Below are 24,425 nucleotides of genomic sequence, written 5' to 3'. Positions count from 1 at the left end.
GACTCTAGTTGATGTTTTTTGCTTAAATACTCTGCAGCACAGATATTAATAACTCTGAGCCTTCAAACAAGCTTTTGTTGTTCTTTAATTATGTATTATATTATGTAAAGCATACAAAATAACAATAACAACAGCCTGTTAACAAGGACTCGTCCAAAAAAGCTCTAAATTTGGAACATTAATAAGCTTACATTTAAATCTGCATGGATTATTGTTATATCAAGGTCAGTGGAATATGCCCAATGCCATGTGAAATGTAGTCTGGACACACACACACACACACACACACACAACACACACACACACACACACACACACACACACACACACACACACACACACACATGCACACACACAAACACACACAAACACACACACACACATGCACACACACACACACACACACACACACCACACACACACACACACACACACACACACACACACACACACACACACACACCACACACACACACACACACACACACACACACACACAGAGATTACAGTGAGCTGTGTGTTTCAGGCTGCAGAAGGATGAGCCCCCCCACAGTCCCCGGCTGTTTGAATGCTCCAATCAGATTGGAAAGTTCCGGATGACGGAGGTGGACGACTTCGCCCAGAGCGACCTGGACGAGGAGGACGTGATGCTGCTGGACACCTGGGAGGAGGTGAGGGGGGAGACATCAAGTTTTCTGAAGACCTACAGAGTGTAATAAAAGGTTATATGTGGGAAATAAGTCATTAAGTGATCAAATAAAGTTATTTTGTACATTTTAAGAAGTTTTTACCTCCTATATAATAATTGAAGGTGAAAGTTTAAGGTCATCAAATACTATTTAGTATTTATTTATTTTATGGGATTATTGCTCCTTGAAAACTCATATTATTTAGATAATACATATCAATTATATAAATACACACTTTTGAGGAAAGGTAAGCACCAAAACAAATGACAACAAAAACAAAAATCTGTGGTTTTATTTGTTTTTTAAATTTAAAGCAACTTCAGCTGCGTGGATATAAACGCTAACCCATTTATTTATCTATTAATTAGCCACAAATGTGTATCTTATTCTTAATTGATCAATAAAGCAGCCTTTTTTTAAATATACATATATTACTATACTATGAGGTCTGTGGTATTTTTGCACAACCTTTGTCAGATTGTGTATCCCTAGGTTATTGTATAAATCTCTAAAATAGAGTTGACAAAAAGCCAGTCCACTGCACTGCTCCAGACGCACGCAGGGCACGCAAGGTACCGTCACGCACGCGCACATGTAATAGCAACAACGTCTCCAGCTAAAGGTAAAAGTAAGGCGTGTTATCTGTAATGTCTTTAATACGCTGCATGTAAAAAGGACTTGGAAATTGCCCGTCAAGCTAACTGAGTTGCTAGCTTGACTCTTCGGGCTACTCACGTGATCTCTGCTAAATTGAAAATCAACGCGACGCGAGCGGACGTTTTTGACGCAATTTCTGAAGTTTTGGATAGGCGCAAAGGTGATCTTTTATAGACCCTATTAACTTTGGAGTTTTTGAATTGACCCTTTGTGTTTTGTTAGTGATGCACAGACACACTAAACCCGGTTGTGTGACGCAGTCCTACCTGCTGTCGGTTCAGAGCCTCGGCTCCTGGTCCCCGGTCTGACTCCTTATCCACCGGACCGACTCTGGCACTTGCTCTCGCCAGGAGACACTAATTAAAAACAAGACATTTCAATTTGAATAATCAGCAGCAGAGAAATTAAGTTTAGAGACTTTAAAGACAGATTTCAGACAGACTGTAAATGTGTTTCTACTCTAAACTGTGCAATGCCTTGTTTACCTGCAGCTGTGACGAAAACATGTCCCAAATTGGGATCAATACATTCAGTCTTATCTATAAATAATAATACGTCTCTGTCAGATACGCCGTGTAATCCCTAGACTCCTAGTAACTGGTACCCTGGTAACCCTGGTAACCCTAACAAATAATAAAAACAAGTTGAAATATTCCACTAGGAGATTTTATTCAATTTTAAACAAAAATAAACAACATTAAATGCTTCAGGACTCAATTTTTCAGAAAAAAAGAAATAACTTAGAATAATATTCAGGAAACAATGCATGATAAGCTTCAGATATAGCCACAAACTTCACCTGTTAAACACATGTATTGAAGTAAAAGGTACCATTTTAGTACCAATGTGTTTCCGCTGCACTATTAATGAATGCTCTTAACGTTTACCATTGGTGTAAAGCACTTGTGTTGAAGGTGCTATATAAATAAGCTTGCCATATTTACATATTAACATTTCCATCTTTTCCCACTTCCCCTCAGATTTTCCTGTGGGTCGGGAACTCAGCGAACCAGTACGAGACGAAGGAGTCGTGGAACAGCGCGCAGGATTACCTGAGGACCCACCCTGCGGGCCGAGACCCCGACACACCCGTGCTCTTCGTCAAACAGGGATTCGAACCGCCAACCTTCACCGGCTGGTTCAACGCCTGGGACCCTCACAAGTGGAGCGTGAGTTTGTAAAGAGCAGGGGTGTCCAAACTCTTTTCTCCGAGGGCCACACAGAAAAACATACGAAGGGCCGGGCCACTCACTAGCGGAGAGGTTTATTGCCTCATAAGTTGAGTTATAAGTCAGCAAAATGTAAGTAAATTGTGCTGCAGCCTATGACAGCTTTCCATAGGGTTTAATTAATTTTTTTAGCAGCTCATTCCTTACAAGAAAAGCCTCATTGCTTATCATAAGAGGAAATAGGAAAGGTTGTTATGTAAATAAGTTATTGGGCTTTTTTCTTATCAACTTAAATTTGTTAGATCTATTTGAATTGACTGAAAGTGGGCTTATCAACACATGAACACTATACTGTGTAATATGTGTTTACAGATATATTTAAAAAGTACAATACAAGACAAGCAAAAGTTTCATTTGTGGGCCATATTTCATTATACTTTTTGAATTAGCTGAGGGCCAATTAAAAATGGACACCCTACTCTCAGTAAGAGAAAGCTGCATGGTGACAAATCACTGTATATGACATTAACAGATGACTGAGAGGAGACACAGCTGATGAATCATTTCAGACATAAGAAAGCACATGATGATTTCATGGATTGTTGAACCCTGCATGCTGACCCATTCTCAATCGATCTTCTCAACAGGGAGGCAACTCCTATGAGGAGATGAAAAAACAGCTGAGTGATCCAGCATCTCTGTCACAGATCACTGTTGTAAGTGATTGATTAACACTAATCCCTTTTAATTATTAACCATGCTCTAATACCCCAATGGTACATATGATACTAATCTGTGAATGCTTACAATGTTGATATTTCCTCCCAGATGTCATGTAAAAAAAAATGATCCTGCATTACACTAATCTCAATCGTTTTTTAATTATTAACTAATATCCTAATTGTAAATATGGAGCTTACAATTTAGACGTTTTCTCCCAGATGTCATGTAAAAACCACCAGAATGATGATTTCCCTCACCTATCTGCAGGATCTGAACAACACTAATCTCAATAAGAGTGCTGATGGGGGGGGATACGGGGCTCCTGGAGGCCCCGCCAGCTCCCCTCCGGCCTACAGGATCCACGGAGGGGATCTGTCCCCCAGACCCTCCACCCCCAGCAGCCCGTCCACCCAGAGAAACTCAGCCTCTGTGACCCTCTCCCCCTCCTCCCCCTCTACTGGAGGCTCTGCCATCTTTCTGGCCCCCGAGCTCCTCGTCAACAAGACCCCCGACGAGCTGCCGGCTGCCGTGGACCCCGAGCTGAGAGAGGTGGGTGCAGAGTCAGGGTGTAGCAGACAAAACGCTAACTTTAATATGTTATTATCATTTGCCTAGAACGCACATGTTTGCATTTACTCTCTTCCTCCAATTGTCGGCCTGAGAGAGGTGGGTGCAGAGTCAGGGGGTGTTTCTCAATGTCGAGGACGCTTCCTTGGTAGGACAAGTCCCTCCGAGTCAGATCCTTCAGAAGCGAGGCAAGAATCCGTCCTAGCCTCGAAATTTCCCGCAACGAAGGACGCCGGCCTCGGTAGAATTCCAAGCATCCTGGACATTGGAACAGTCCTTCGGCAGGACTCGATGCATCCTTGAAAAAGTGGCTCTGGAGCATCCTTCCTCGACATTGAGAAGTGTAGGAGACAAAACGCTAATTTAGCATCACCACCTTAAAAAAACGTACAAAAACTCACCTCTTCAAACTGGCTTTTAATGTGTTTTGCTCAGTAAACATGGGGACAAAGAAAAAGTTATTACACTAATTGTGTGAATTACTGAGCCAGTTAAAAGAATGTCCTGATTGCTTTTTTAACTACAGATCTATTAAGAGTCTTCTAAATTGAATATCTCCGAAAGGTAATCCAATATTTAGTAGTATGTGCACCGAATGATAAGGTTATGATATAAAAAGCACAAACACATGATTAGTAAAGCTCTTTATTCAGAATGACAGTGGAACATCGGGGCTTTACAAAATAATACCTGCATTTTCTTAGCCCTTCTTTGTGGTTTCCTATAAAGAAAATGTACATACAGACTCAAAATGACAATGCACTGTCTACAGAGAGACACAAAATAACTAAAACATATGCATCATGACTAAAGGAGATAAGTATTATGTATTTATTTCAACAAGGATATGCAGGAGGCTGTGGCTCAGTGGGGTAGTGCGCTGAACTTAGTGCGCTGAACTTTGAATCAGGGTATAGCAAGTTCGAGTTCCACTGCAGTCAGCATGTCGTTGTGTCTCTGGGCAAGACACTTCACCCCATTGCTCCTGTGGGCATTGTCCACAGTACTGAATGTATGTAAGTCGCTTTGGATAAAAGCGTCTAACAAGTGTCATGTAATGTAATGCATACAAATACATTAATCTCACAGAAGAGAAGAGATTAATTATGCCAGATTTCAGCTAATTACTCGTTTGTTTGTTTGTAGCCTTTATTTAACCAGGTGAAGCCCCTTGAGATCAAAAGATCTCTTTTTCAAGGGTGACCTGCAGGACATTAGTTACACATGTAACATAAATTCAACAGAACAACAATAAGGATGACATACAACATAATGTACAGTTTACAAACTCTATTTACAGTGACAGGTACCATGAGTATCAAACAGCATGTCACCCAGCTGAGTTTTAAACATGTTTGCAGACTGTTCCAAGTTAGTGGAGCTGCATGACTAAAAGCTTTCTTCCCTAAGACAGTCCTAGCATTTAATAAAACCACATCATGAGATCTCAGGCAATAAGTAATTGCCTGAGATCGAGAGATCAGAGAGCAGATATAAAAAGGTAGTTTACCCAACATGGCTTTATAGATGAACATGTACCAGTGACTGAGTCTCCGTACAGTTAGAGAAGGCAGACCTGCCTTGGCATACAGGGTACAGTGATGAGTAAGTGCTTTGCAGTTAGTAACACATCTCAGGGCACTGTGATAGGCGGCATCTAACTTTTCCAGGCAATGGGCAGGTGCATTCATATAGATCAAATCACCATAGTCCAGCACAGGTAAAAAGGTCACAGTTTCCATCTGCTGTCAGGTTGAGATGGAAAACAACCTTGAAGAAATGCAAACTGACGACAAATAGACACAAAATAACAACAAAGATACACATAAAGACACACACATAACTACAAGGAGACAATAGTAATGGTAGGACAATGATAGGAAAACAACACAAAGAGACACATGTAATGTAGTGGTTTGTAAGATAATGTGATTCCGTGAAAGGTGTTTTTATATTTAACCTGTGTGTCCTGCAGTACCTCAGTGTGTCCAGCAGAGGCCAGTCTTACTCTATTGTTCCCCTGTGTTTTCAGGACTACCTGTCTGATAAGGACTTTGAGAACCTGCTGGGAACAACTCGAGCAGATTTCAAGCGGCTACCGAAGTGGAGGCAGAGTGACATGAAGAAAAAAGCAGGACTTTTCTGAAAAAGAATACACATATTTTTAGCAGATACATGTCTTTTTAAAACTAAATAAGGCCGCTGTTCGCAGACAGGCCTTAATCATATCACTTTAATGTTGTTTTTTAATACTTTCTTCCACCATCATCCCATTAAAACGATTTAAAATGCTAGTTACCATGATTGTGATTTTACAAAATAACTTATGCTTTAAATTAATTTTTAATTGTGATGCTTTGTATTTATCTATATTTTTCAATGTTTTAAGCTGATCTTACCGTGATTAAGTTTTCTCAGGATGTTATTGCCATTTGCTGAATCGCTTACATTATGAATAAAAACACAAAAATCTTTAATGAGAAATTCTTCTGGTTTTATTTGAGAGCTAGTGCAAAGGTATAATAACAGACAAGACAGGAATAATGTGAAATATAAAGAGGTTTATGACATGAAACACTTGGTGATTAGCTTCAATTTGCAGATTTATGTATGACTTTCTTAATATTCTCAATAAAAAAAGTCTAAAGGAAGTTTAAAAAACGAAAACACAGACACACACAGCTCTAAATGAGCGTTTTAAAATCATACCGGTCCAGTTAGCATAATCATTACGGCACAAAAACAGACAACATAAATCAATGTGAAGTCACTAAAACTGTTAGGTGCTTGTTGTGCTTTTAATACATCGTGTCATGATTCGTATGATCCTGAAGCGTCAACACATTTATAAACATTACAACACTATTCAGGAATATCCAAAAGCTGGATTTTACTCCTGTAATTTATTGTACTTCTCCCCAATATGAAATATACAGTTTAAAGACTTTCCTTAAATAATTTACCACACATTCATTCATTCACTCTCTTGTTGCTGTAGTCAAACACACAACAGGAAAGTATTAGGCAGACAACGGTGAGTCAGCATCCCATTAAATATTTGATCGGAGTTAAATATTACGTAGCTTTAAAACTGGACAAGGTCCTTTTAGAGTTTCCAGAAAACCACATGGAGGTTTTTTTACTGAGCGTCCACGAGCATGAGATGCACAAAGAGTCCGGCGGAGCAGATGACGTCTCCTCTCTTGGTGAGCAGGGGGACGTGGCGATATCCTGGGACAAAAAGAGGAAGTGGGTTGAAGTCATTATTCAGACCGCTTAATATGGAACACAGAAAGTGGAATCATGTGATTTAAATAATGCTGTCAGCAACTCTTGTTCATGGAAAATCTGAGCTTTAGTGCTTATTCTGCTGATGTTCAGGTGTATATCAGTATGTAGTGTCTCTACTTTAAAGAGTCCTCTCCTGCTGATGTTCAGGTGTATATCAGTATGTAGTGTCTCTACTTTAAAGAGTCCTCTCCTGCTGATGTTCAGGTGTATATCAGTATGTAGTGTCTCTACTTTAAAGAGTCCTCTCCTGCTGATGTTCAGGTGTATATCAGTATGTAGTGTCTCTACTTTAAAGAGTCCTCTCCTGCTGATGTTCAGGTGTATATCAGTATGTAGTGTCTCTACTTTAAAGAGTCCTCTCCTGCTGATGTTCAGGTGTATATCAGTATGTAGTGTATCTACTTTAAAGAGTCCTCTCCTGCTGATGTTCAGGTGTATATTAGTATGTAGTGTCTCTACTTTAAAGAGTCCTCTCCTGCTGATGTTCAGGTGTATATCAGTATGTAGTGTCTCTACTTTAAAGAGTCCTCTCCTGCTGATGTTCAGGTGTATATCAGTATGTAGTGTCTCTACTTTAAAGAGTCCTCTCCTGCTGATGTTCAGGTGTATATCAGTATGTAGTGTCTCTACTTTAAAGAGTCCTCTCCTGCTGATGTTCAGGTGTATATCAGTATGTAGTGTCTCTACTTTAAAGAGTCCTCTCCTGCTAATGTTCAGGTGTATATCAGTATGTAGTGTCTCTACTTTAAAGAGTCCTCTCCTGCTGATGTTCAGGTGTATATCAGTATGTAGTGTCTCTACTTTAAAGAGTCCTCTCCTGCTGATGTTCAGGTGTATATCAGTATGTAGTGTCTCTACTTTAAAGAGTCCTCTCCTGCTAATGTTCAGGTGTATATCAGTGTGTAGTGTCTCTACTTTAAAGAGTCCTCTCCTGCTGATGTTCAGGTGTATATCAGTATGTAGTGTCTCTACTTTAAAGAGTCCTCTCCTGCTGATGTTCAGGTGTATATCAGTATGTAGTGTCTCTACTTTAAAGAGTCCTCTCCTGCTGATGTTCAGGTGTATATCAGTATGTAGTGTATCTACTTTAAAGAGTCCTCTCCTGCTGATGTTCAGGTGTATATCAGTATGTAGTGTCTCTACTTTAAAGAGTCCTCTCCTGCTAATGTTCAGGTGTATATCAGTATGTAGAGTCTCTACTTTAAAGAGTTATCTCCTGCTGATGTTCAGGTGTATATCAGTATGTAGTGTCTGTACTTTAAAGAGTCCTCTCCTGCTGATGTTCAGGTGTATATCAGTATGTAGTGTCTCTACTTTAAAGAGTCCTCTCCTGCTGATGTTCAGGTGTATATCAGTATGTAGTGTCTCTACTTTAAAGAGTCCTCTCCTGCTGATGTTCAGGTGTATATCAGTGTGTAGTGTCTCTACTTTAAAGAGTCCTCTCCTGCTGATGTTCAGGTGTATATCAGTATGTAGTGTCTCTACTTTAAAGAGTCCTCTCCTGCTGATGTTCAGCTGTATATCAGTATGTAGTGTCTCTACTTTAAAGAGTCCTCTCCTGCTGATGTGCAGGTGTATATCAGTATGTAGTGTCTCTACTTTAAAGAGTCCTCTCCTGCTGATGTTCAGGTGTATATCAGTATGTAGTGTCTCTACTTTAAAGAGTCCTCTCCTGCTGATGTTCAGGTGTATATCAGTATGTAGTGTCTTTACTTTAAAGAGTCCTCTCCTGCTGATGTTCAGGTGTATATCAGTATGTAGTGTCTCTACTTTAAAGAGTCCTCTCCTGCTGATGTTCAGGTGTATATCAGTATGTAGTGTCTCTACTTTAAAGAGTCCTCTCCTGCTGATGTTCAGGTGTATATCAGTATGTAGTGTCTCTACTTTAAAGAGTCCTCTCCTGCTGATGTTCAGGTGTATATCAGTATGTAGAGTCTCTACTTTAAAGAGTCCTCTCCTGCTGATGTTCAGGTGTATATCAGTATGTAGTGTCTCTACTTTAAAGAGTCCTCTCCTGCTGATGTTCAGGTGTATATCAGTATGTAGTGTCTCTACTGTGACACGTCTCCATGCTTTAATGTTCAAAAAGCTCTTTATTCACAGTCATAGTCACTATGTTCTGAATGTTGTACATTTAGCCTTTGCAGACCATTTACATGCACACAAACCTTTATAACACACTACAGGGAAGGGCGAACTCCAAAAGCATAATAGGGTCTCTTTAACACTGCACATTCCTTAGTCTGTTGTAACCTTAGTTTAATATCTTGACGGTGTAGATTCTAAATGATGGGCTGAATCTCTTACCGTTCTGTACGCTGCTGACCGGTAGACAGTACTGCCCGATGAGGTCATTCTGGGATGTTGAGTCATAGTCCTCCACCACAAACCGCAGGAGGGCCAGCTCTGCCACGTGGATGTTGAACTGGAACTTCTCATTCCACATCGGGTTGAACCCTGCTGGCATGGAGTATTGTTAAGATGTTGCGATGTGTCTGCCGATATCTGTTGTTTGTTATGTCTGTTCGTTTTTATCTGTGTCGATGCAGACCCGTACAGTATAAGACGTATCGGTCTGTGTTTCTAAATTGGGGTTTTCTATTTTGTTGTGTTTTAAAATGTTTTGACATCATGTATGAGGGTTTTCCGTCTGTGGCTAAAAGGATGGTTTTATTGTCTCGTGCTTTTTAGTTTTGTCTAAATGTAATTATGCTGTTTTTTAATATATGTATTGATGCACAGCACTTTGGTCAACACTGTTGTTTTTAAATGTGCTATATAAATAAAGTTGGATTGGATATATGATTATTTCCTGATGTGTGATTTTCTCACCGTTGTTATCGATGTAGTGCGTCTCCTTGCTGGCGTTGTCTGCCGGGACGCCGTAGATCTCCACTCGGACCAGAGGGTCGACGATGGACTTGTGTTTGTCCTTGTCCTTGTTGACTTTAGGAAGCTGCTGAGCTGAGATCACCTTTATTATTTGGAAAGAAACCAATGCATTACAAAAGGAAATCACTTCCAGGTACCAGATATCTTTCTTTGAGGCTTAACATCTCATACTGTTGGGAAAATACTGAATGTAAATAATAATAATAAAATATATTTCTATAGCGCTTTTCTTGAACCCAAAGACGCTTTACATTTGGGAGGGAGGGTAGACAAACAAAACAAAACCAAAAAGAAACTTCTCTTCCAACATGAGAGTCACTTGATGACAAAGGTATCCCAACTGTAGCTGTGTTCATGACAGGATGTGTGATTACCTAGAAGAGCATCAGGACTGTTTGAGGCAGATAATAGCTATGTGATTAACATGATGATTCAGCCTCTATGGAGAGAGACATCAAGGATGCTCATTTCTGACGTGGAGCTAATCTGAAGTAAACATTGAATACTGCTTTCTATTCCTCCATCTTGTGACTGTGTAACTCCCTCTCTTGGATATCAGCATGTGAAGGACACTGTTCAGGAACTAGTTGATGCTCTGTGTGTGATGACTCCTTCCATTCTGGAGAGGATCAGAAATACATGGATCCTGAGATTGAAGCTCAAGCCGGGGACCAGGGAGATTGTTCTAACACTTACCATCACATGGAAGGTCTTCCTCTTCAGCCAGGGCCCTGTGTTGGGATTAAACTGAGAGGAAAGGCTTCTCTGAAATTCTGGTTTCAGGACGTATCCGCTCAAACCGTTCTGCAGAAACCGACCCTGGTTTATGTGCAGCTCCTTAGAGGGAGTCTGGAAGTTCAGCGCCACTGGAAACCAAACCAGAAAGACTCTTAATAACAATAACACTTAGTATACTAATAGCTAGACTTCTGGATATATTAATGGTAGCGTACCTATCTGGCAGCCGACGTTCCACATAGGAACAGGGTTATAGTTTGAGGAGTCGGTTCTGGATCCGGCTGGGTAGATCCTGCTCAGTTTGTCAATGTTGTGATGGATATAGGCAGTCCCTACGAGAAGACATTAAAACACAATACATTTTGATTTGATTTGATACTTTCCTTGTGATAAATCATAATCCACTCGCAGTGTTGTTAGCAGAGATGGCAAAAGTACACACATCCTTTACTCAAGTCGAAGTACAGATACTCGTGTTTAAAAATACTCTGGTGAAAGTAGAAGTACTGACTTGAGTAACTTCTTTACTCAAGTGAAAGTAAAGAGGCTTTGAAATGTACTTCAGTAAAAAGTCCCCATAACTAGCAGCTGTTTTAAAGAGTACCTGACCTCCCTTTCAACATGTAGTTCAACATGTAAGAAGTAGAAAGTACAGGTATTTAGGTTCAACATGTAAGAAGTAGAAAGTACAGGTATTTGAGTTCAACATGTGAGAAGTAGAAAGTACAGGTATTTGAGTTCAACATGTAAGAAGTAGAAAGTACAGGTATTTGGGTTCAACATGTAAGAAGTAGAAAGTACAGGTATTTGAGTTCAACATGTAAGAAGTAGAAAGTACAGGTATTTGAGTTCAACATGTAAGAAGTAGAAAGTACAGGTATTTGAGTTCAACATGTAAGAAGTAGAAAGTACAGGTATTTAGGTTCAACATGTAAGAAGTAGAAAGTACAGGTATTTGAGTTCAACATGTAAGAAGTAGAAAGTACAGGTATTTGAGTTCAACATGTAAGAAGTAGAAAGTACAGGTATTTAGGTTCAACATGTAAGAAGTAGAAAGTACAGGTATTTAGGTTCAACATGTAAGAAGTAGAAAGTACAGGTATTTGGGTTCAACATGTAAGAAGTAGAAAGTACAGGTATTTGGGTTCAACATGTAAGAAGTAGAAAGTACAGGTATTTGGGTTCAACATGTAAGAAGTAGAAAGTACAGGTATTTAGGTTCAACATGTAAGAAGTAGGGCCGGGACTCGATTACAAAAATTACAATAATCTAATTAATTAGAGGCTTTGTAATTAATTAATCGAAATTAATCGCATTTTTAATCACATGTAAATATTTGACCTAAGAACAGTGAGAAGCAATTTTTTTCACATGGATTTTAGTATACCATTAGGCGCATTCACACCGCAGTACTTTTCCCACAAAGGTTCATGAGAATTTAGTTCATGAGAACTCTTTGAACCTGACGGAGGATTAGGCAAATGAAGCCGCTGACGTCACTTCTTCTTCTTCTGCTTTGGGTTTACTGGCAGGCCGCAAACCACTTCACGGCGTATACTGCCGCCCAAAGTCCCCGGCCGGAAGTCCCCTGAGTTGGGGACTGGCTTCAGTAGAAGCTGCTGGGAGTCCCAGCAGCCTTCCGAGTAAATCGCCAGAACGCCGACACCTCCTCATCTCCACCACTCCCATGTTTTATTTTGTGTTGCCATAAGTTAGTCTCTCTGCGTTTCTGCGCTGGGCTAATGCTAATAATGCTAATGCAAGGATAATAAAATGGCGGCTTCACAAAACTTTTTGGGAGTTTTACGGGGCGTGGTTTGCAATCCGCCCAGCCAATCAGAAATATAGCTCTTTTCCGCACGAAAGTCCCTGCTCTCTAGCAGCTCTCTGCTCTCTAGCAGGGACTTTCGTGGGGGTAAAAAGGTTCTCATGAACTAATTTTAGTACCGGCTCTTTTTGGTGTGAACGCGATAAAAGAGGCTAACTTGAGGCTTGATGTGCTGCGGTGATATGCGAATTCCTTTTTGCATAATTTGCACACAACCGTGCTCTTATCGACGCCTCCATCCGTCCGTTTTTTAAAACAACATTTCCCACTGTTGTTCACTGTGGTTTGTTGTTGTCTGAAGTCATGAACGTTAGTTGGTGCTCCAGTATAATCGGTACGCCTGAAACTCATCCAGTGAGAAACGTTCCGCGGTGCTAAAAATAAGTGCGATTAAAATGCGTTAATTTTTTTAACGCGTTAATCTTTGTGTAATTAATTAATCTTAATTAAACGCGTTAAAGTCCCGGCCCTAGTAAGAAGTAGAAAGTACAGGTATTTGTGTTCAACATGTAAGAAGTAGAAAGTACATGTATTTGTGTTCAACATGTAAGAAGTCAAAGTAAAAAGTCGTCAGAAAAGTAAGTAGTGGAGTAAAGTACTGATACCAGAAAGGTGTACTTAAGTACAGTTACATTCCACTCCTTCCCACCTCTGGTTGTTAGTGGGATGTTTACCTGAGTTCACAGCCAGGTTGAAGGCTTTGCTCTCCTTGAAGGACGACATCTCGTAGAAGACCTGGCAGTCCTTGGCGTGTTCGAAGCCGCTGAAGTGGACGCTCTTACAGTAGACCACGATGTCTGACAGCGCTTTGGCTAGTTTGATTTTGGATTTCTATAAAGAGACAGAAAAGTGGCTCAGTTTAGTTGAAGAAAATACATATATCTGAACATACATTTGATCTGTGTGTGTACTTATTTAAATAGGAATGCTCTGGTCGTGGCCCAAAATTAGAAATTGTACACAAAGAATATACTAAGAATTCCATATAAGCTACATATATTCCTTTTTTAATGTACTTCAATTAGTAAAAAACATTTCTCTCACCTTTGATTTAGATTTATGTCCGTTCTCTTTACAGTCTGCAGCCTCGTCCTCCTCAGACACGGTGTCTTCTTCTATGGTGCTGTTGTTGTTGTTGAGCGCAGCATCCAGTTTGTTTAATCGTTTTCCCTTAATGAGGAACTTGCCCTTCAGCCCCTGCACAGAAAACGGGTTTCACTTTTAAAATACTGGGAAGTCTTATTTTCCAGGGAAACATGTGTTATTGATTGCTTCTGATCAAGCACCCTAGGCAGGAAATTACGGAGTGAATTTTTTTTTGAAATCCGTAATTATAGCATATTTTGAGGTCACATGGCAATCATCCCATGGGTGCAAGAAATACACATGGCTTGGGAATGTAAATTCATATTTTCACGCCTCTCTTTCATTCTTTTCTAGTACTAAATACTTTTTCAGTACGTCTGGGAGTCATGCTTATTATCAGAGCTATAATATGTATGAAGCGGAAGGCAATTAGCATAGAACAATAAACCTTATTAGTAGCAGAAAACGACCAAAATGATTATAATGCTTGCCCCTGGTCACATACAAACACACTCCACTTTGCCACTGGCTTCTCTTATCAAACAAAGTGTTCTCTCACACACTGCAAAGTCTCAAATCTTGTGACAATCTGTTGGTTAATTAACAGCTAATCTCTGAGCCCAGGCGAGATAATAAAGTGCAAAACTCTAGATCGTGTGTATCAACACTTGTCGAAGGAGCAGAGGCTTTGATTTGCTTTCATTGTGGCGCTCACATCATTCCCAGACAAATCTAATAGTCACGTTAGAGTCATAGGGTTAGAGTAAACAGGACAGTGAGGTGGATCATTAACTTAAGAGAAAGGATTTGTAGGTGCCGCCATCCTTCAGTGTTTGTTTAGGGGCTGTGAATAGAGATCAGAGTAGCTAACACACCTCAGGTGAGGGGAAGTCGGAGGGCATGGTGTTTCCCACAGGCTTCGTGAGCAGAGCTTCTCCCAGGATGGAGATCAGGTGATGGGCCATGAGCTTCTGCTGGTCCACGCTGCAGTGGTTCTCCAGGGACAGGATCACCGGGTAGTCAGAGGTCTGGAGGGACAAAGGAAACAATCATTCAGTGATGCATCCAACTTTAAAGAGGCCCTATAATGCTTTGTGGAGTTTTCCCTTTCCTATGTTGTGATTTTTGTGCATGTAATTGGTCTGCAAAGGCTAACATCCAAAGTTCCCTGCAGAGGGAGTTTCTCTCGCCTCGATTGGACTCCTTTGTTTACTTTCTGAATATTGTGACATCGCTATGTAACACACACGCTTCGATTGGCTAGCGCTCCAACACATTGCACTAATTACTCATGCAGTATGAACTTGAAAATGTGCAGAAAATGTCCCCTTTAAATGCCTGGCTATTGAATGCAACACATACTTTGAAGGCGTAGTCGTTGATGGCTTTGATGACGTCTCTGAAGAGCACTTTGGATGTGAGTGTGTATCCGTGGTAAATGACCGGCTCTCCGTTAGCCCCGTCCCAACAGTCCAGCTCCACACAGCGGCAGCTCTTCATCAGCGCTCTGCAGGAGAAGAAAACCTTCATAAAAACCTGCATTTTCTGTACAAATAAACCAAGATGTTTCCATCTGTTATGTTAAAGTTACTTTATGTAGGCTTCTGTGCTGCTGGGCCCTTTGAGTTGGTCTTCCATCAGGTACGTGTTGTGTGACGATGAGATGTAGTAGTGATTGAGGGGCTGATGCATGTCCTGATACACCTGTTTGTGTGCCGGGTTGAAGATGGAGCCCTCCTCCCTGTGCAGGTACATCAGGAAGCCATCTTTGGACATGCGTTCGTTCTGCTTCGCTGGTGGACGAAAGTCAGAAAGAACCATGAATATGTGGACATTTATCGCTCATAATGTTTAAAACCCCTTAAGTCTTCCTACCTGTTCCATCCACTTCGTATTTCTCTATCAGCTTGAGAGCGTCCTCCATGGACACCTTCTCCCTCTGCTCGGTCAGCAGGAAGTTCAGCAGGTCTTTGCTGCTCATCTGACCCTCGGTTTGAGCGTAATTTTCGTAGATCACGTCGACCTCCTCTCGGTGCGTCAGCAGGTCGTAGAAGTGCTTGATCTCCTCGCCCTCCAAGGAGCCTGAGTTGGACTTGTCGCATTTCTGTAAGACACGATGAGACAATCAATCAACCAGACAATGGATATGGATAATACATTGATCTGCAGGATGCAATGGCTCACCTTGAAAATCTCTGCAGCGTACGTGTCGTCCACTTCCACGTTGACCTGCCTCAGGAAGTGCTTCACCTCCTTCAGCGTCATCTTGTTGTCTGCGTTCTTGTCTGCTTTCCGCATGCAGTTGATGATCCAACTGTCATTAAGATGTAAGGATTATACTGGAACTGATTAAAAACTCCACAGATAAAAAAAACCTGGAGGAACATGTATGCAAATGTCCCAAAGAAAGACTTAGTCGAGGATACTGCTCACTCTTCTGCTGGCTGCTCAGGTTGCGCATGTTGTGGATGATCTTGTCCAGGCCGCTGACCCACTGCTTCGCCTCCGTCCCATTGGCCGCCATCAGGTCCAGGTTTTTCTTGCTGCCCTTGAAGATGATGGAGAAGCACATTTCCTCCACACTGGGGTCGGTGTGTTTGTTGAGACCTTCAGATTGACGGCCTTTTCGGACTGACTCAATGTCATCGATGGAGACTGGAGAGAGGAAGGCGTTAATGTAGCTTAATGCAAGAAAGAAACATCTACAAAACATGTTTGTGCATCAAGGCATTAAGTTGTTTTACTATGGATCACTTAATCCATCAATAGCACTATGATGAGTGTTAATAGCTTCAATAGAAACACATGTACAGTAGCTGTTGGCCCCTTGAAAAAAGGCTGCATCCTCCCCTTTAGACACATCAGTATCTAGCAGCACAACAAGCTGTTTTTACGTCTTATCTGCAGGATATCCTTTGTGATAGCTCGTTTCTGTGGCCTTCACTCACAAGACATATCTGTTCAAACATCCAGCAGACACAGAGCAACATTAGCATCTATTTCCGATTGTTTTTTAGCCTTCCTTCTAGCTCTGTTTAAGTCTCAAACAGATCATGAAGGAAATATCTCGGGTGTGTAGCTTCCCTGCATTCACCATGTTAGCAATGACTGTGTCTGGTCCTAAAGGAGATAAATGCAAAATGCTCCAAAACTAAAACTCTTTCCTCATACAGAAAGCAAAAACAACCTCCAGAGATATGAACTTGTACAACATAATTCTTTCTTACTAACATATTTCAAAACAGCAGTATCTTAATCTTGTTTAGCCCAAACTGAACACACATTTAGGAGTCCTCTGAGACAGGACGGTCTCTCAGGCATTTTGTTGTTGTCGGCTAAACATTTGGATTCTTTGGCAACGCAAACACATTCCTTGGAGATTACATTACTTAACAGCAGTTCGTCTCACACACTGGCAACACATAAAATACCACATTTCTAGGACAAAAACATATACAAACACGCGTACTGAAGCTCTCTGCGCACACACAGCCAGCTTAATGTACGGAAGAGCCGCCCATGATGTAATCACAACCGCCCCGGGAACCAAACACTAAAGACCAGGCTTAGCTAAGAGGCCATATGTTGCCGCAGGGTTACAATCACAGTGTTTCCAGGCTGGAGAGGCTATGAAAGAGCAGCCATTGTTCCTGAGAGAGAATCCGAGACTATTTAGGGCCGGGATGAATCTAAAGGTCGGACTACTTGGAGGGAAAAGTGGGCGGTTTGGTGAAACACACCCAGGCCTCGCTGGTAAACTCAGCTGATGAAAATACCTTGGAGGCATTCACCAGAAGCTGAGTGTTTGTTTGATCAGCAGCAGTGGGTTGGTGAATTTGGATCATTTTCAAAGAATCCCATCCCTCAATAAAGCCCAAATCTTGTCATCTGTGTCACAGATGCTTGAATAACTTGAATGCTTGAATACCAGATGAAATTTCACACAAGGAGATCATTGAGATGAAATTGGGAATTTAGCATTTAGCAGTGAAGAGGTTGTTTTTCAGTGAGGTGGAGCGTGACCAGGCGTGGGGAATAATGGATTACATGTAACGGGATTACGTAATCAGGATAGGTAACTTGATCCCTTACAGTATAACAAATACCTAATCTGATTACTTTCAAATCTAGAAAACATGGGGATAAATAGCAGGATTACAATGTTACAGTACATTTTGAAAACAATACATTATAGGTACTGACTGAATTTTAGTTTTCATTCTTCTTTATTTAAAATATCTCTTTTACAATGCAGTTGGTGGAGACCTGATTTATTATACAAATATGACCAAGCAATGTATGGAAAGGAATGTAATCTACGGCAGTTTTTATTCTCTATTCCAGTCTAAAAGTTGGCTTAACTTTAAGTGGCAAATTGTGGTCAGAGAATCCCTTCAGCTAATGAGTTAACAAGGTCTTTGGACTTATGTGACATGTTGACCTACGTCACAAAGAATTCCGTCACGCCTGATACACGGCCGCAGGAGTACGTACACTTTGCCGTCATGCTTTTGGCCTCATGGTTGAATTTTTCAGCTTATAACAGCATAATTACTATACCTAACGAACGGCATTCAAGACAATAACTTTCCACGTATGTTAGACTTGTTTGACGGCATTAATATTGCCTGCAAATATTATCAATCACCTTTATCTCTGTGACAAATAGCTCACTGACAGCTATACGAGGGAAGATGTATGTGTGTTATATTTACAGTGGAGTGACATCTACCTCGTGTGACCCTGACAGTGTGTGTGTGTGTGTGTGTGTGTGTGTGTGTGTGTGTGTGTGTGTGTGTGGTGTGTGTGTGTGTGTGTGTGTGTGTGTGTGTGTGTGTGTGTGTGTGTGTGTGTGTGTGTGTGTGTGTGTGTGTGTGTGTGTGTGTGTGTGTGTGTGTGTGTGTGTGTGTGTGTGTGAGAATGCTATCAAGGCAAATGAGAGGGAGAGTGTGGGAAAAGTGAACAGACGCATATAGGGACTGATGAGAAGTGATCTAGTTAATGAGTAACAGATGAGTTACAGGCAGTGCATTGAAATGTGTTCGTAGCATTGAAACAGATTGTGGTTTTGTAAAGCAGCAGATAGAAACATGTCACAGTAGAGGGACAAAATACAAATATGAACCTAAAAAAAAGAAGCTTTTAAAGACTACGTGCTTCCCAGCTCCTTATGCCAAAGCACTTTACCTGATTGGTCATTATTATGTCTTGCTAAAGCCCACAGGAAAGCAATAAAACGTGCTGTCTCATTTCCGTAAACAAACACATGGGAACTTGAAGCCAATTAGTTTCAAAAAGCTGACCGTTCACATGACTGCATCGCTCCATATGACCTCTGTGTGTGTCTGTGTGTCTGTTTTAGTGTTTGTTTAAGACTGAGGCTCGGGGCAGAGGTTATCACGTCTGGTGGCAGCAGCCGGGAGATCAGTACACACACATTCACACTCACTGTGGGTTACTGAACCAGATTTCAGAGGTAAATAATCTGTTTTACACACACACACACACACACACACACACACACACACACACACACACACACACGGAAATACACCAGTATTTTCCAGTCTGTCTTTGGCCACACTGCGGTATCTGTGTGAGTTGTTTCCATTTTCTCAGAAATGTTTTATGAGTAGCAGTGGGAGTTAAGGGGTGTGTTTGCAAGGAGCTATTGTTGAGATCTGAAAGGAGAACTATATGTTGATGGAATAATAGCAAGCAGATGTAAAGCCTAAACATATAGTAGGATGGTCCAAATAACAATACCCTACAGCAACCAAGATAATAATAATAATAATAATAATAATTTCAATTTATATAGCGCCTTTCACGAAACCCAAGGACGCTTTACAATGGGAAGTAACAAAACAAAAAGTAATAATAAAGATACATAGGCTGAAGAAAACAAAAACAGGAACAGGTTGCTGAGTACTGTATATTAGTTGAGGCCAAAGGCCTGAGTGAACAGATGGTGTTTGAGGTGTTTTTTGAAGATTTCAGGTTAAAACATTATGCCATGCTTACAAATGATAGCTTTTGGTGACACATCTTCAAAAGCAAATAAACAAAGTGCAGTAATTTAATTCCTCTGAAAGAACACGTTATGGGAAAAAAGACAACATTCTCGTCTTTCTGACACTTACACGTCTGCTTTTTCCTGAATGTTTTGTGGGACTCGTACCACAGCGTCTTGCAGTCCTCCTGCAGTTTGAAGAAGCGGTTCCTCTTCCAGGAGCTCGAGCGGATCTTGATCAGTTCCCCGCCGACCAGCAGGAAATTTAGATCTGCATCTCCCTCCAATCCTGCAGGAGAGAATCAAATATATTATCACTGTACATTATTTATGGATTATGACATTGTTAAGGGGAAATGGTAAGTTCCAGTTAATGTCAACATAGCCTTACCGTTATCGGTCGAGCTACAAAAACGTGGATCTACATTTCTCCTTCAACCATTAATTTAACAAAAATTGTTTTACCCTCACTGCCCCCATTTGCAAAACAAAGATGGCAGTCTTATCAAAGTTCCAAGGCCAAGAAAATGCTTAGATTGTCTTGGTTTTAACTTGCGTCACATTTAATCAAACAAAAACTTTGCTCACAGGAAGAGGGTTTATTTGAAGACTTCCTCTTATAATTCTCCAAGTCTCCAACATTATGACATCTATAGTTATATACTTATACTATACCCTGCTATCTTGGCAAGCCAGAGTACATTTACTGTTATGTATAAAAATCAATGGTGGGGCCCTTTAAAGAGGCCTTAGTATACTTCCTGTAGTGTAGGTTTGTGTGCATGTAAATGGTCTGCAAAGGCTAAAATCCCTGTGTTCCCTCCAGAGGGAGTTTCTCTCCAACACACTCCCCCCACCCTGAAACGCCTCCATTAGAGTCCTTTGTTTACTTCAGGGACTTAGTGACATCACTTTGTAACATTTGCGCTCATATTGTCTAGTAGTGCTTCAACACATTGTACGTGATCACAACAGATTAACGTATGTCTGAAAAAGCCTGTGTAGTTTAATAATGGAAATCTGAGAGCAGTCAGCTGATCAAGAATTTCTCAATGATTGTGTTTCCAACATCCCCTGAGTGTACTTCTTTTTTTTAGCTGTACGGTAGTGTCTCATAGCGTTTCACAACAGATTGCCAGTGTTTTATCAATCTGGTGGCTTTCCTGGAAGGGAGTGTAACATTTGTAGGAAGCCACAATAACTTCACAGGACAATATTTGTTTTCTATCAGTGCAGATGTGAGGTAATGGCGTTAGTCAGTGCCTGTGGGTGGGACTGAACTTTGCACACGGTGTCATGCATCACACCAGCTCAAAATGGACGTTACATATAATTAGGAGGGGTTGTATACAAAAATGTAAGCAGGGCATTTGAGGACACACGCTATAACTCAGCTGGTGTCAGGGTGGTGGGCAGGGCCGCAACATTTAAAAAAAAAATTCCACCCAAATTGAACCACAGAGGCTGTTTATGAGGCTTTCTGCAGGCAGGAAGGAGCCTCAGCTGCTTAGTCAGACTTTCCATTGGAGGCCTAACACCTCCAGTCTTTAGTGACATCTTTTTATCATCTCCTTTTTCATGTTATCTACCTCCAGCTGCAGCAAACACGCATCCCTGTCATTATCGTGTACATACTGTGCATTCAAGAAGAGTTAAAGAAAATCAGATGACATCTCTTCTCCCTTTTTCCTGCAGACTAATCAGCTTCAGATGCATACAGTGTGTGTGTGTGTGTGTGTGTGTGTGTGTGTGTGTGTGTGTGTGTGTGTGTGTTTGTGTGTGTGTGTGTGTGTGTGTGTGTGTGTGTGTGTGTGTGTGTGTGTGTGTGTGTGTGTGTGTGTGTGTGCTTGCGTGCGTGCATGTGTGAGAGGCAAGCTAGGGCAAGATGGCAAGAATTAGGGTGTAATGCCTCCGAGGAGTTGAGAAAATGATTCTCACACAGCCTTTTTGTTTTTCCCAATAACTGAGAGGTAGGAAATCTAAAGAAACACATGCTCCAAATGTCCCAATTATTAATTCTACATTAAAAGTGTAAGCAAAACAAAACATATGGTGCAACAGGTTCTTACAATCTAAGAAGTCTGTGAATAAAAGCTTCAATTTAACACATGTATTGTCTTGTAATTGATACACTATAGCATTATTTGCCGAGTAGAGCTTTAAAACACTTTGCATGTTATTACTCTGCTTTCTTTTTCCTTTAAAATGACTCGTCATCATGCACTTATGCTGCTCAAGAGGAATCCCCCTCTTTGCATTCAGTTATGTTAAAGGTTAAAACGCCTTCTTTTGTTTGTCCCTGTTTTGAAAAGGTGGCGACCCCTCCTCTAAATGGTAGCTACTAGAAAATGCACCCATCCAGGCAATAAGGAAGCCTCTACCTATGTTCCTCCCTGGAACATATGATCAGTGATTTATGCTGACTAGATGAAGATCTCATCCAGGTGGTCTAAATATTCAATATGCGCGCTCCCGTCGTTTTGTGCCCAAACAAAGCTGTCCAAACCTAAAGCTCGTACACATTTTACACCTTTTCTTTGGGGGGGGGACTTACCTAGCCGTTTCCCATTCTCGTGCGCAATTCTTCTCGCCTTCTCCAGGAAAGCCTCCTCTTCGGATTTGTTTTTTTTCAGGCGTTTGTGTAAACAAGACATTTCGGACAGGATACACTTTTTCTTTTGTTTGTTTTACGATAAAAAAAACACCCCAAAAAAAGTATCCAGGCGGTGTTTAATGTGTGCTCCGTGTGGAGGAGAAGCACCACGTAGGCTACTGTAGTTCCCCCCATGGGGCGGGTCTAAACCGTCTAAACTCATCTACTACTCTGTTATATTCCCTGCAGCAGTCACTGTACAGATGGGGACCTCAAAGGCTTTGGGGAGGTGTATGCATGGTAATTTAGCCCAAAAAACCCACTATTAAATCTTATTTGGGTTGAAAAATGTCACAAGTCGATCCTACTTTCAGTATTGAGGAGTAACTTCATGAAGGAGTTCCCATTGCTTTAGGAAGAGACGATTGCAAAATAGGCTGCATTGTGACTTTAAATGGTAGTTGCATATTCCTACTTCACATTATTTTTCTTCCGTGCATGGACTTGGCTGCTTGCATAGGCTTAGTTTGCCCAACAAATGTTGTTATTATCTTGAATAATGCTGTTAATTGATGAAATAGCGCCACCCCATGGTTCGTTTAGGCCTTCATCTACTGTGCTAGTTGAACCCTTGTTTTAAAAAAAAAAGGCTGTGGTCGGGAATTACTGTGTTGTGAGAGTAAATTGTGACGCTGTGCTGGCAGCAAAAACAACTCAAACCTGAAAATCTGGGGCACTAATTCGCTGGTAATGACAGCTACTGGAACATCACTAAACTGTACAAACAAATCTGGCATAGTTTTTTATTTTCTTATCAAGATCATGACAGCCTTTACTCGACCCATGCAGTGAAACATCTGTCTTGGGCTTTTTCAGAAACATAAATACTTTAATAATCCAGGGGGAAATATATTTGTGTGCCAGTTGTTCCATTATAGAATGAATTAAATAAAACATTAAATAATGTAATCAAATATACAATAAGCTATATAAATATAATAATTAATGTAAAAATATCAGATAAAAGATAAAGTGCCTACCGCTCTGAGGGAGGAGTTAAACACCATTCCACATACATGAAACATACACACAAAATAAAGCAAAAATAAAATCCTCAAATCGTTCATTTTCTTTCAGTAAAATAATTTCATGGAAAACAAAAATCCGCACAAGTTTTCTAGTATACTGAATATTTCCAATACATGGAAAGCACTGGGAACAATGTGCTTGGAGAGAAGTAGAAATAATAGACAGTGTAGTAAATCTGTGCGTCACCAAACACTCACCATGTTTCAGAGCTGTGCAATTTGACTCCATTCTGATTCCTGTCAAAATAAAATCACCATACGCCGGGGTAAAGTCCTTTTCTCCTCCAAAATGGTGCCAGATATACTATAATAGTTATAATAACATAGGTAGTTTGTCCTACGTAGTGAACAGATCAGCCGGTGTGTGCCTCTGAGCAGCCTCACACAGTGTGCAGTTAATACCAGCCCATCAGACTCTTGAGCTGCCATCAGTCCACACCCACTGTAACACCGGTCTGACAAGTCCTCCACTGTGTTTGCTTTCATTCAATCAGCCCCCTTACACCTTTGGATGGAATTTTACCAGCATGGACTAAAAATAAACACTTTCAAAAGGTCAAATGTGGTCCTTTATAAGACAATGTTGCATGAAGTCTTCTATCTATACATGCATTAAGTCACTGCTGTGAATTTTTAAGCATTTTCACGTGATGTTATGTATGCAGGGTGTTGCCCCGGTGTGGTACAGACCTGCCATTATATATAGAGGAATGCTCCTGCCTCTCCCCTGTACCTTTCTACAGTGCAAAGTAACTCATCACATCACACCATGTCTGCAGTCATCATTATTACAAGGTCTCTACGCTATCTTGGCCATCTGACAGCAGATAGAGGCGTCAATCCTTAGCAGAGATTTCAGCAGTTCAAACAGAACAATGTGCTAAAGCAACAACTGATGCATGATAACCTGCTTTGGTGTCTAATATGGAAGGATAATTTGAAGTAGTAGTATGGGGAAAAGTGCTCAGAGTGCTCACACAGATCACGCTCTGAGCCTCAGTGACTGCCAGGCTTTTCTTTTCTACGAACTCTCCTGCTGGGGCAAGTCTTGTGAAAAAAAAAGATGAGGAAAAACTCTGTCTGGCAAACC

The 24,425-nt window shown here is 40.9% G+C and overlaps 2 protein-coding genes across 5 annotated transcripts in view; one reads left to right on the top strand and one right to left on the bottom strand.

Annotated features, from left to right (window-relative positions):
- The window catches only part of vill (villin-like), a 28,964-nt gene extending 22,679 nt beyond the window's left edge, over positions 1–6,285 (top strand). For 2 of the 3 annotated variants that reach the window (XM_034200465.1, XM_034200466.1), the window contains 5 exons: positions 527–671; positions 2,327–2,515; positions 3,163–3,231; positions 3,506–3,787; positions 5,838–6,285. In XM_034200465.1, the coding sequence (XP_034056356.1) occupies positions 527–671; positions 2,327–2,515; positions 3,163–3,231; positions 3,506–3,787; positions 5,838–5,951 (799 nt within the window). In that variant the 3' untranslated portion in view covers positions 5,952–6,285. The remainder of the gene's footprint in view (positions 1–526; positions 672–2,326; positions 2,516–3,162; positions 3,232–3,505; positions 3,788–5,837) is intronic. The other variant, XM_034200467.1, reaches the window with a different exon arrangement.
- Positions 6,278–23,715, bottom strand: plcd1a (phospholipase C, delta 1a). Of its 2 annotated transcripts, none has more exons than XM_034200470.1 (15): positions 23,534–23,715; positions 19,785–19,943; positions 16,068–16,296; positions 15,826–15,955; positions 15,517–15,745; positions 15,233–15,434; positions 15,004–15,148; positions 14,517–14,669; positions 13,600–13,752; positions 13,230–13,386; positions 10,942–11,058; positions 10,685–10,854; positions 9,929–10,070; positions 9,404–9,553; positions 6,278–7,036 (listed from the first exon to the last, which is right to left on the bottom strand). In XM_034200470.1, exons 1-15 carry the CDS (start codon positions 23,562–23,564, stop codon positions 6,945–6,947), a joined length of 2,259 nt encoding a protein of 752 aa, XP_034056361.1. In that variant the 5' UTR covers positions 23,565–23,715; the 3' UTR covers positions 6,278–6,944. The 2 variants fall into 2 exon arrangements, with proteins under 2 accessions (XP_034056361.1, XP_034056360.1); XM_034200469.1 differs by lacking the exon at positions 23,534–23,715 and adding an exon at positions 22,209–22,464.
- Between the last annotated feature and the right edge of the window lie 710 nt (positions 23,716–24,425).

This window comes from Gymnodraco acuticeps, unplaced genomic scaffold (assembly GCF_902827175.1).
Source record: "Gymnodraco acuticeps unplaced genomic scaffold, fGymAcu1.1, whole genome shotgun sequence".
NCBI lineage: Eukaryota > Metazoa > Chordata > Actinopteri > Perciformes > Bathydraconidae > Gymnodraco > Gymnodraco acuticeps.
This window is presented reverse-complemented; position numbering and strand designations above follow the sequence as displayed.